The 14,085-nt window shown below is 34.4% G+C and overlaps 1 protein-coding gene across 1 annotated transcript in view; it reads left to right on the forward strand.

The window, feature by feature from the left end:
* Window positions 1-14,085, forward strand: part of LOC105524004 (arylacetamide deacetylase-like 2) — a 26,074-nt gene that overhangs the window by 5,328 nt on the left and 6,661 nt on the right. The window contains exons 2-4 of the mRNA XM_011959088.1: window positions 5,632-5,854; window positions 7,749-7,818; window positions 10,882-11,053. Of these exons, the coding sequence (XP_011814478.1) occupies window positions 5,632-5,854; window positions 7,749-7,818; window positions 10,882-11,053 (465 nt within the window). The remainder of the gene's footprint in view (window positions 1-5,631; window positions 5,855-7,748; window positions 7,819-10,881; window positions 11,054-14,085) is intronic.

The raw sequence follows: 14,085 nt of genomic DNA on the forward strand, positions 1-14,085 counted from the left end.
TGATTCACCTGCCTTGGTCTCCCAAAGTGCTGGGATTACAGGCGTGAGCCACCGCACCCGGCCCATCCACATTTTATTGTTAAGCCCATCCAGTGTATTTTATTTCAGATAATTTTTTACAGTTCTAAAATTTTTATTGTTATGTTTATATTTTCTATTTATTTCTTGAGGATGGCTATTATTCCATTCATTTTCAGATAATTCATCTTTATCTTATAGAGAATGATTTTAATAGTTGCCTTAAGATTTTTGATTTCACATTTGTAACCTCTCAAGTTTTCATCTGTTGATTGTGTTTCCCTTAGGGAAATGTCTCATTTGTCTTGTTCTTTTTATGACAACCAATTATAAATTGTATCCTAAGCATTTTGACTCTTGTTATGAGATCCTGAGACCTTTTAAATTTCTTTGGAGAATTTTGGGCTTTTATTGTTGTAATTGTTTTGTTTGGAGAGGCAATCAACCAGGTTAGCTATAGACTGAATGATTTGCCTTTCTTTCAGGGAAAGTGGTTCCAATGTCAACTCAGTTTTGAAAGCTTTTCCTGTGCTGTTTGCGTGCCTCCGCCATGCTTCTTTGATTTGGCTAAACACTGCAGTTTGCAGGTGGGATCAGACTAATTTTTTTTTCTTTCTTTTTTTTTAATTTGCAGAATCTGGGAAGAGTTTTCTCCCGTTATCTCTTCTCTGGGATTTCCTCCACACTCTTTGGCTCCCAAGATCCTTTTTTTGGCCAGGATTCTTTTTCTGGCTAAGAGTAGTTTTATTTAGGGTTTTAGTCATCTGTGATGTTATGCAGTATCATATAACTGGGTCCACCTTCAGGGTGAAGTTTTTAAAGAAAAGAAAAGAAAACATAGCCAGTGGTTCTTTTGTATCCTTTGTACACGAGCGGCCCCTTTTCACAGTTACTCTGGCCAGAGAGTCTTTGCTCAGGGTTTTGCATGCTTGAACCTCCATCACAGTGAAAAAACATCTCCTCCAATGGAACTGTCCTTGGAGCATAATGGGAGAGGAAAAAGAGAAAAAATAATAAAATGAAAATGGGAATTACCGATCTCCCCCTATACATACTCTGATGCACAGCATACATGTTAACCAATCCTATAGCTAGAAAAGGAGGATTTCTCTTGAAATATTTGCTTTCATCTCCTTCTCTGTCATTCTGGGGCTTAGTCCGATCTCAGGCCAAAGCCAGAAGACAAAAGAAAAAAATGTGAAACTCACCCTCTCTTATGAATTTCTATTCAAGTTTTAACTTCCCTCCTCAACACATGTCCTTTTGTTTACTTTTCAGAGTAGGCTGGTAGTGTCTTTTATATGGTGTGCAGAAATTTTAGTTATAATTGGCTAAAAGGTTGTCTTTGAAAGGTTTACTCCATCTTGTCTGGAACCAAAAGTCACCAGAATCATTAATTGTAATAACCCCATTACAGGTAAGACTCAATAATTAATAAACGTATCTATCATGAGTATATTCTTCAAGTCTCTGATAAAAATAAATTCATAAGAAAATATTGAAATCCATAAATATATTTGCATGAGATTAGTATATTTTTATTTGTTAAAGATAGTCATGAAGGCTGGGCACGGTGGCTTACACCTGTAATCCCAACATTTTGGGAAGCTGAGGCAAGTGGATCATTTGAGGTCAGGAGTTCAAGACTAGCCTGGCCAACATGGTGAAACCCCATCTCCACTAAAAATACAAAAATTAGCCAGGCAGTAGTGGCCCATATCTGTAATCCCAGGTACCCGGGAGGCTGAGGCAGGAGAATTGCTCGAGTTTGGGAGGCAGAGGTTGTAGTGAACCGAGACCATGCCACTACACTCGAGTCTGGGCAACAGAGTGAGACCCTGTCTCAAAATATATATATATTCAAGAAGACTGCAGCATAAAACTACTTTATGGTAAATTTGAATATTTTTTCATTCCATGAATATATTATTTGGAAAATCATCTTTGGTAAATTGATTGTCTAGTAACTTGAGCTTATGGTTGTTGGGAAAACAAAGTAAAAGAATGTATGAGACTTATATTCAAGGTTATTTCTCTTTTGGTAAATAAATAAAATCAAGTGAGGGGAAAAAAAATTAATGTCTCTTTTAATTTCTTGCCATAATGTTGAGTATAACCACTCATTTCATCTCCTAACTTAGCCTACTATTAACAGATAATAGGTATAACTATAATTGAAGGAAATGCAAATGGAGGTTAAATAAGTAAAAAATGAAGGTGTGGTGCTACTCATGAGAGCAGGTTAGGAATCAGCAGATGGGTTGTTAAAAAGTCAAATGAAAAATCTACATGATATTGGATTTTTTTTGCATACAACACCAAGGCATAATCCATGATAGAAATAATTGATAAATTGGACTTCATTAAAATTAAAAACTGCTGCTTTGTGAAAGACAAGAGAATTAGAAGACAAGCCACAGACTGAGAAAATATTTACAAAAGATATATCTGGTAACAGACTGTTATCTAAAATACACAAAAAGCACTTAACAATAGAAAATAAACAGTCTGACCGGGCACAGTGACTTACACTTGTGATCTCAAAACCTTGGGAGGACAAGGTGGGAGGATCACTTGAGCCCAGGAATTTCAGACCAGCCTGAGAAACACAGCAAGACCCCATATCTATAAAAATTAAAAAGAAAAAAAAAGAAAACAATCTTATTAAGATGCAAGTTAAAGAACTTAAGAGACACCTTAACAAATAAGTTATACAATTGGCAAATAAGCACATGCAATAATACTCCACTCATCTGTCATCAGGGAAATGTAAACAAAAGAAACAATGAGATATTACTACACACAAGAAATCCAGAACACTGGGAACACCACATGCTGGTGAAATTGTGCAAAAACAGGCACTCTCACTCATTGATGGGAATTTAAAATGGTACTGCTACTTTGGCAGTTTCTTACAAATCTAAACATATTCTTACTATACAGCCCTGCAATCATGTTCCTTGGTATTTAACCTAGAGGAGTTGAAAAGATGTCCACACAAAAGCCTAAACAGAGATGTTAATAGCAGCTTTATTCATAATTACCCCAACTTGGAAGCAACCAAGAACCAAGGTATTATTCAGTAGGTGAATGAATAAATAAACTATCGTAGTCCAGACAATGGAATATTTTTCAGTGCTAAAATGAAATGAACTACCAAATCAGGAAAAGACACAGAGGAATCTTAAATGTATATTAGTAAGTGAAAGAAGTAAATATGAAAAGGCTACATATTGTAGTATTTCAACTATATGACATTCTGGAAAAGGTAAAAGTATGGAGATGGTAAAAGATCAGTGGTTGCCAGTGATTAGGTATAGGGGAGGAGGGATGAATAAGTGGAGCAGTGAGAATTTTTAGAGCAGTGAAAATACTCTGTGTGATAATACAAAGGTGGACACATGCCATTATACATTTGCCCAAACTCATACAATGTCCACATCAAGACTGAACCCTAATTCAAACTATGAACTTGGGTAGTTCTGATATGTCAGTGTAGGTTGACGAATTGTAAAATGTACCACTCCAGTGGGGAATATTAATAATGGGGAGAGGCTAAGCATGCCTGGGGGCAGGGTGCATATGAGAAAGCTCGGTAACTTCCTTTTATTTTGCTATGAGCTTTCCACTGCTCTAAAAAAATAGCCTTAAGAAAACATAAATGACTCACACATCTCCCTAATTCCACAAATGTATCCTGCAAGATAAATTTTCCCACAAAATATCTCTTCTTACTGTGTCTTCATTTCCTCTGTCATTTTCCTAGACTAATATCCCATCAATCTGCAACAGAACTGTCTGAAAAACTTTCTAGATAATGGATATGTGATATTCATTGGCAGGCATTTTGATGGAGGTCTCTTTTGGCAAAACATTAAACTTTTTCCCTTTGATGTTTGCATTCTCAAGTATTTGATAAACCTAACCTCCTTACATAGTGAAAGAACTACATCTCTTATGAGGACCTCAAAAATGAGATTTGGGTGAAGAGAGGCTGAGAGATTGGGAAGTCAGCTATCCGTGTTACTTGAATAAAAATCAATTATTCTATATTTTGACACCAATGTTTGGATGTGTCTTCAAAATTTTGACCTTAAAAAGATAATGTAAATTTTTCCTATTTCTAAAACAAACCAGCTAAGCAACTAGAATATTTAAAAAAGAAAACAGTTAAAATGAGCATCTCATGAGAGAAAAGGTAAATGTTTCTAAATAAACAAAAGGTATTTGTTAGAATGCAATAGCTGTGGGGAAAACTGAACTTCCATGTCCAAAAGAATGAAAGTGGACTCTCATCTTACATCATACATGAAAATAAACTCAAAATGGATAAAAGACCTAAATGGAAGACTGAAGCCATAAAACTTCTAGAAGAAGATATAGGGGAAGGATCCTTGACACCAGCCATTGGCTTTGGCAATGACTTTTTAGATATCACACCAAAAGCTTTTGTAGCTCAGACTACAAAAGCAAAAATAAACAAACAGGGCTATATCGAACTAAAAATCTTCGGCACAAAAAATTTAAAAATTAAAAATAATTTTAAATAACAAAATGAACAAGCAACCTGTAGATTGAGAAAAATGACTGCAACAACATATCTAATAAAGTTAGTATCCAAAATTTATAAAGAACTCTTACAACTTAAAGCAGAAAGAAATAACCTGATTAAAACACAGACGAAGACCTGAACAAATGTTTCTACAAGAAAGACATAAAAATGGCCAACAGTTATATTACAAAGTGCTCAGCATCACTAATCATATGTAGGATGAACAAGTCTAGAAATCTAATATGCAGCATGAAGACTAGAGTGAAAAATCTGTATTGTATTAGTAATTTAAAAAAATAAGTAGATTTTAGCTGTCCTTGCCACAAAAACCATGTGAGATAATGGAAATGTGAATTTATTTTAGTAACAATTTTACTCTCTGTATATATTTCATAACATGTTGTAAACCTCAATTATACACAGTAAATTTATTTTATTTTGTTTTATTTTACATTTTATTTTATTTTATTTTATTTTATTTTATATTTTTAGATGGAATCTCACTCTGTCACCTAGACTGGGGTGTTGTGGTGTGATTTCAGTTCACTGCAACCTCTGCCTCTTAGGTTCCAGCGATTTTCCTGCCTCGGCCTCCTGAGAAGCTGGGATTACGGGCGAGCACCCCACGCCTGGCTAATTTTTTGTATGTTTTTCAGTAGAGACAGGGTTTCATCATGTTGGCCAGGCTGGTCTCAAACTCCTGACCTCAAGTGATGTGCCCACCTCGGCCTCTCAAAGTGCTGGGATTACAGGCGTGAGCCACTGCGTCCAGCCCCAGTAAACTTATTTTTAAAAAAGCAAATAGTGTGTAATACAAGGAAGTAAAAAAATACCAGTTTAAAAAGAGTCTGTAAAGTCGGGAGAAGATTTTGATTCGATTCCTTGACAAAGTGAAGCTCCTGAATGTTTGCGGATATATAAGTAAACAGAGAGTGTGGTCTCAGAGAAAGTGCAATGAGTGTGCTATAAAGATCCCAGGATACTGCTCTGGTACTGTCTTAAGTTATATTGTGACCTTGGGCAAAATGTTTGATATTTTCCATTTTGTTTTGTTTTGACAGGCTACCTTATTTGAAAATATAGGTCTTATGAAGTATGAAGAAGTATTTTCCACATTAGTTAAACTGGACTTTACAAAACCAATTTCAGATGAAAACATTACAGTGACTGACACCACCTTTAGTGGCGTTCCAGTACGTTTGTATTTACCAAAAAGGAAGTCAGAAAGACAGAGACCGGCTGTAATTTATCTTCATGGTGGTGCTTTTATCATCGGAAGTTGCAGTAAGTGCACTTTATATGTGTATGTTGCAAATTATATATGTTTATATTAAAATATATTGCATGTACACACGTAAAATTGGGAGAACATTTGCTGATATGATATTAATTTTTGTGGTATGTACATGTATTTTAGCAAAGATATGCTAGATTGTATCAATCATGGTTCATACATATTTCTTCACACACCACGTGGCAAATAACATTATAAAAACACTAGATGAGATTTTTGCTTTCAAACCTTTATAATTAAATGAACTTACATTGACAGCATAGAATGAGAAGTTCAAGTTAGTAAACTTGAAGTTTAGGTTTGAAATTACCTAAGGACCTGACTTCAGTTTCAGAAAAACTGACATGAATAAGATGTTTTAAGTGTTGAGTCAGAAATAATGCAATTTGTAGCTACTGAGTAGGAAACACATGTCCAAGCTATAGACTGTGGTGGAACAATGATGTTGAGACGTAGAATCTAATGCATAACTTTGATCTTAAAATGAAAATATAACATTAGATAGAATGTTAGAAAATATAGCATAGAACTGAGTGAATAAAAATAGAACTGATAAAACAGCTCCTCCCTGGAAGTCTATGTTCCCATCTAATGTTTGGAGATGACCACAAGAGATACAGTGACGTAGCTGAGATGCATGCACACACATTCATATCCTTACTTTTAGCCTGTCAGGGAATATTACCACCACACAGCACAGAGTACAAAGGATATCATACTAGGTACTTAGAGGATGTCAGGAAGCAAATGATAATACTCCTTTCCTCAAAGAACCTACAGCCTGATCATTATATCCAGAATTTTGGCTTCATGGTCTGTTATTTAAAAAAAGCAAAAAAGTGCTACTGCAAGCAGTGGGGTGGTCAACTTTTATTATGCTAGGTAAGCACATTCTAGGAATAGATATTATCACAATTTTTGAGGTGCACTAACAGACACAGAGAGGTTAAGTAATTTTCTCAAAGTCCTACTGTTAGTAAGTGGTAGAACCAGTAGCCAAATGAGCAAGATCCACATTTAACCATCGCACCACTGGTGAGCAGTCCTTCCATGTGTTCAGTGTGGCTTATGAGAAGAATATCTGGCATTAGATTAATGTTTTGTATTCAAAAAGACAGTAATGATGACTAGTAGTTCCTGAAGAAATGAACTATGGTTGAATCTCTGAATATATGAAACTTATAATACTGATCATAATATTATGTTCCACTTAACTTCAGAGTTCTGGCTTATTCTAGTTAGAGTTCTATGGGAAAACCATGGTAATGAGTGTTTCAGCTTTAGAGAGTCAAGACATACATGTTCTTTCTTCTTTTCCATAGTTCTGTAAATATTGAGCAATGCAGGATTTAAGCAGAGGACAGCCAAAATATTGTGCGTGTTACCAATAAGGATTTAAAGAATGTGTCTTTAGTTCTTGCTTAATGGGTCAGACCTGAGTTACACATATACCCAGGATAGTATTCAACAGTGCTGCACAACCACCAGTCTCTTCCTGGTGAAACCTGCCACAGAAGGGAGCGAGCATCCTGTCTCTGGGCCATCCTTGGTGAATGATGCCCCTTTGAAGCGTGCAACGTAGTGGAAATGGAAGGAGAGTTCTGATAGAAAAACTAGCGGGTCAGCAGGGCATGCCAAGTTTCTTTTCCCATTGTCACTAATCAGATGTCTTTGTTTCTGGTGAGGAATGATTTGGTAGGTGAAGGATTAGGAAGGTTTTGTTACTCTGACAGAGGTCCTTTCACATGATGACAAAAATGAAGATTATAAAGATTCCACCAATTAATTACAATCTATACTTCTGTCATGTTTCATGAGTATCAGTGGTTTTTCATTGCTCTTTATTTAGAGGGTACACTTTTATGTTTATTTCTTTCATTTCAGAGAATTCGGCTTATGACATGCTGAACAGAGAGACGGCAAACAAACTTGATGCTGTTGTTGTGGGAGTGGAGTAAGATAAAAAAAATACTATGATCCTTGCCCTCAGGACATAGGATTGACTTCCAAAGAAAGTCATCCAAGCCTCAAAAGTGGCTTGAATTGTAGGGAGTTTTTGTTTATACTAAAATCTTTTACTCCTGTTATAATATCCATGTCTACTCAAAAGGACCCAATTTTCCTTTCATCTCTTCCTTTGTAGTTAACTCTGAGAGGCGTTGAAGGGTGAACATTCTGGGCAACACAGCTGTGAAAATCTCCGGGAACGTAAAGGTCCTAGAACGACCCAGCTTAATCCCCATATAATAAACATAGAAAGAGGGAGCTAGTTATCCATTCCACATTTGGGATGTTGGGTTTTATTTCAGCTGGTAATAGGAAGATGAATTTTACAGATACTTTGGGTTGGAGGAACATCAGGTGACAAATGTTGGGACCATATGATAATTTCAAGTCATTCTCAAAATTAGAGATGTTAGTAGTTCACAATTTTTTGTTGAAATTTCTAACAATATGTGAGAAAGACTGATAATTGTCCAAAATGTCGAACATTTTCTGATGTATTCAGGCGTACTCGGTACTTCTAAAACCATCATCCTCAGGATGAAGAACTTTCTCCATCTTTCCTGTAGATTTCAGAGTGCAGAAATACACTTAGAGACTTTCAGCATCCTTATGAAAAGAGAAAATAGTGTAAATTCTTGTGAGAAATTAATAGGATCAAATAGAACATACAAGTTGAACTAATGCCATCCTGTTTATTATTGCTGCTTTAGAGCAAGCGGAAGAATCCCTTATGCTTTCAGAGATATTTCTAACTTATACTAAGTAGGATATTCTCCCTTTTACTCTGTAGGTTTAACCTGTTTAACCTAGTATTTCACTTTATCATTTTTAAATATACTTCTAAAATGGTAATATATACAGTATCTGGTTCAAGAATTTTATCAAGTAATTTTATCTTAAATTACAAATTTATCATAAGTAATTTTATCAATTACTTAAGATATTTTTTGTTCTTTGCCCATGTTTAAAGTAACAATCACATTTTCGATGTGTAATTTTTTTTAGATTATACTATATTTTAGATACTTGAGATACAGATTATAGTGTGACAAAACTGCTAGGACCATCTTTGTAATGTTTATTACTTAGTATTGCCATATGAATAATTTACTAACTGTGATTATGGATATTAAGATTACTACTGTCCATAGAAATAAAAAATTGGACATTTCAATAGCTCCTGCTGCAACAATTTGCCTTATGGATAAATTACAATGATTAAGGAAGATTCTTTGCTATACTAAATATTATTTACATTTCAAAGCTTTTATTTTGAATCAAGTTTTCAGGTAGTGCTCATGATATGAAATGAGACATGTAATCTTGTAGAATTTTGACCTAAATACATTGCTAATACAAGATATCTACAAATAATTTACTTTCATATTTTCTCCTTTTAAAAAATATTTTGTGCCTTCCCAACAACAGTTCTGAAAATTGTTGACCTAGAAAACATAGGCAACAAAAACAAAAATAACCAAATATGATTACACCAAACTAAAAGCTTCTGTACAGCAAAATAGGTAACACTCTACAGAGACAACCTATAGATTGAGAGAAAATACTTGCAAGCCATACATCTGATTAGGGGTTAATATCAAAAATATTTGTATTTTGAGCTCAAACAATTTAATAACAAGAAAATAAAAAGCTCAGTGAAAAAATAGGTGAGAAATTTGATAGACATTTCTGAAAAGAAGACATTCAAATGGCCAACAGATATATGAAAAAAGTACTCAACACTGCTAATCATGAGAGAAGTGTAAATTAAAACCACAATGAGATATCATCTCACACTTGTCAAAATGGCTACTATAAAAAAGATGGCAGTTAACAAGTGTTGGCACTGATGTTGAGAAAAGGAAACCCTTGTATAGCATTGGTGGGAGTGTAAATTAGTACAGCCATTATGGAAAAGTCTACTGAGTTTCTTCAAAAAACTAAAATTAGAATTACTATAAAATTCAGCAATCTACTTCTGGGTATCTGCCCAAAAAAATGGAAATTGGTTTGTCAGAGACATGTCCTCACTCCCATGTTCATTGCAGCACTATTCACAATAGCCAAGATGTGAAATCAACCTAAGTGTCCATCAACAGATGAATGGATAAAGAAAATGTGGTACATATACACAAGGGAATACTGTTCAGCCTCAAAAAAGAGGAAATTCTGTAATTTGCGACTGCATGGATGGAATTGGAGAACATTATCCTAAATGAGATAAGCTGGGCACAGAAAGACAAATACCACAGGTTCTCACATATATGTGGAAACTAAAATCATTGAATTCACAGAAGCAGAGGGTAGAATGGTGGTTACAGAGGCCAGTGGTTAGGACCAATGGGGAGATAATGGTTAAAGGATACAAAATCTGTTAAAAAAGAGGAATTCTTTTTTAGTTCTATTGCACAATACAGGAAATATACTTAGTAATGTTGTACAACATTGCAAAGAGAATAAATATGTTCTTACCACAAAAATATTAAGTATTTGAGGTAATGGATATATTAGCAAGGTCATTTTAATTATTTCATATTATGTTATGTTATATTCATAAATCATAACATCACTTTGAAACCTATACATTTATAAAATCAGAATTTAATTAAAATTTATGTAATACTTTCTAAATAAAAGTCTTTACAAATCGTTATTGTCAATTTAAAGTAAAAGTTTTTTCTTGAGCCACCAACTACATTGAGAATCTGATGAATAGTACAGGGTACCGCCCCTCCTGATTGCTTTTCTGTTGAAAATTTTATTAGAGTGAAAACACATCCTTCTCTTTCTCATCTCCCTATAGAGCCAACATTTTAGAACTTTTATACAGGTGTCTACTTTTTATTTTAAAACAAAAGTTAGTAGTAAGCCAGGTTTAATTGATGAAATTAAACTCAAAGTAGGGCCAATTATGTTCGATGGATCGGTTGCTTAAATTGGTAGATATTTGGATATATACAACCAAAGATTAATCATAAATGCTTTGTTGCTTTTTTTTTTCTTTCTGAAGCTTTAGACTATCTCCTCAATATTATTTCCCTGCTGCCATTGAAGACATTCTTTCTGTGGTCAAGTTCTTTCTACAGGACAAAATTCTTGAACGATATAGAGTGGATCCCATGCGAATCTGTATTGCAGGTGATAGCAGCGGGGGTGCATTGACAGCAACAGTGACTCAGCTGGTATGTTCTATGTGTTATGTATGTTTACAATACACACACATACTGTAATTCGAATACAAGAGAATCATTTTATTTCAGTTACAATCTTTCTATTGGTCTTATATTTTCAACTTTGAAAGAGCAAAAATGAACATACAAACAACTTTCGGTCCCTTTTTATATAAGTATATCTTAGATAGATATGGCTTTAAAGGCGTTGAGGGGACATGGCACATAATTTTAAATAAGGCTCTTATTTGTCCCATCAATTTTAAGAAAACTATGCGAATGTCCAGGACTACCATTTAATATGACAGAGGCTTGTTGTTCTCCTTAGGTCAATTGTAAGTGTAATCCATGTTTTAAACCCTGTAGAGTGTCATCAGATAACATCAGCCCTGTGTCATCTTTGTGTAGAAGAATCACTACTGACAGAGAAAATTTACCTGATTTTAGAATCCTTGTCATACGTAATTAAATAACTGCCCAAATAAATATTGAAAAATGATTTCAGTCTAATATGTAATTCCCACTATTTAATGGAACAAAATTAACATAAGCAGAGGAATACCCTTTCCAATTATAGAACAGCCCCTGCTTATAAAAGGGATGTAGTCTCAAAAGTTAGTTTGTAAGTTCTTATTGTGCCTTTAAGTAAAAATAAAACAAAATAAAACCACTATGAATGAAGGTGACTTCTCGGCATATCCCATTTAGCATGAGAGGAAATGAACCAGGTGTGGTGGCGCATGCCTGTAATCCCAGCACTTTGGGAGGGCTAGGCAGGCAGATCACAAGGTCACGAGTTTGAGACCAGCCTTACCAATATGGTGAAATTCCATCTCTACTAAAAATACAAAAATTAGCCGAATTAGCCAGGCGTGGTGGCATGCACTTGTAATCCCAGCTACTCAGGAGGCTGAGGCAGGAGAATCGCTTGAATCCAGGAGGCAGAGGTTGCAGTGAGCCAAGATTGCATCACAACACTCCTGCCTGACAACGGAGTGAGATTCTCTCTCAAAACAAAACAAAATTGGAAATGAACTTAAATTCTGTTCCTCTCTTCATGATCTCAGAGCCCCTCTGGGCCCTTAACTTTGAGGATCCCTGTATCTTCAAGCAGATGAAGCAAGTGGAGTTGTGGTCATGGATTAAAACCTTCGCTGTCTGCAGTAGCAAACTGATGAGCAGAGAGAGAGCGAGAGTTCAGGGCAGCACTCTCAACATAGGGTAGAGGGCAGATAATGTCGAGGAGAGCTTTCTAACAAGCAGAGCAGTGTGGAGGGTGGAGTAAGGGATTAAATGCTTATGTGCAGTTATTCCTAGACCACATGTCTGTATGCAGAGCTTTGATGTAATAATTTTGAAGTTTTAAAACAGATTTTTGAAAATTATTCCAATAATATCAATAGTATGTGTTACCTATCTCTAAACTGGTCATTTCACCTTTTAAGGTAACTTTCCCTGCCCTTATTAAATTATAAAATTCAGATTAAATTAATACCTTAAATTATTAATACAACAATCCATACAAAGCTTATAAAGTTCTAAAAAGCTTTTCAGAAATTATCTGAATATTCTTTGTTTATGTGGAATGATGGAAACATCATCACACAAATAGAAGCTATGAGAATAATAAAATAAAAAGTTTTATTAACAAACTTCCAAAGCAGGAAATGATTTTTCTGAAAGAAAAACAAGAAGTATAGACAGCAGCTCAAAAGATGTGTACTCTCTGGTTTTAGATAGGCTCAAAACTTCTTATTGCCAATATCTGTTCTGAATTGCAGTGTAAATAAATTCTTGAGGCAGGCCACTTCTTCCACAGTTAGTCTTACTGCCTTAGGGTAGGTTTTCAGAAGTCGAAAAACTTGGTGTTTAAGGTTTGAGAGACATACTGTTTGTTCAATGAGTTTTACCAGTTTGCTTAGACACTAGAAATGTAGATAGGTGTTGGATTCATTTCAATCCCACATGCAGTACATAATCATATTTACAATGATTTTTTTTTTACAGTGGTAAAAGGATATTATTTCCACTATAGTTTTGATGTACATTTCTTTCACTACCAATGAAATAGAATACTTTTTACTGGTAAAATTAAAAATGTGAATGATTTTATTTCCACCTTAATAAGCTCTCTATTCATAGTCTTTGCTAATTTGTTTCATAGAATATTTTTCTTTAAAGAGTACAATTATTTGTTAACTAAAGATAACCTTCATCTGGAATTTATTTTTGTGAGTCTGTTTCTATTTTTTACGTGGATATAGGCTTGCGCATCTTCTAAAAATTTTTTCTTTTTTTTACACTTAGAAAACTTTAAACTTGTAAAATATTGGAAAAACATGGCTATTATTATTTCTCTTTATTAGTTTTCCCTTTGCCTTTAATCTTACACAAACTTTCTGGTTTAGAAACTTGATAAAAATATTTCATATAAAGTATATATTTCTTATCTATATGTCTACATATAATCTGTTCTATCTCTAAAATCATTAATATACTAATGCCTCTGTGTTACCAACATTATGAACTGTGATAGGCTTTCATATCTTATGGAGCTAATGTTTTCAATTATTTTTCCTATTTTAATTTAACGTTTATTGTATCTTTTCACCTGCCAAACCACATCAGACTTTACCTGTGTCTCTTCAAACAAAAATGGAGCCAAGCTAATCGTTTACCTGCTAGAACATGAACATTTTCAGAAAAGATAATTCTTTTCCACTGCCTATCGTGATAATACTAAATATAGTTAATATTTATTGAACGCTTACTACATTCCTGGAACTCTTACTCATGAGTTTCATCTCATTTTCACCATACAAAAACCATATACAGTATTGACTAATAAAATCAATAATTTAGAGATCAGAAAACTGCAGCTTTGAAAAATTAGGTGAGTTTATCAGCACAATGCCATAAAACGAATATGTTGTAAAGCCAGAACTCAAACTAATCGTTTACCTGCTAGAACATGAACATTTTCAGAAAAGATAATTCTTTTCCACTGCCTATCGTGATAATACTAAATATAGTTAATATTTATT

Source organism: Colobus angolensis, unplaced genomic scaffold, assembly GCF_000951035.1.
Source record: "Colobus angolensis palliatus isolate OR3802 unplaced genomic scaffold, Cang.pa_1.0 Scaffold48, whole genome shotgun sequence".
NCBI lineage: Eukaryota > Metazoa > Chordata > Mammalia > Primates > Cercopithecidae > Colobus > Colobus angolensis.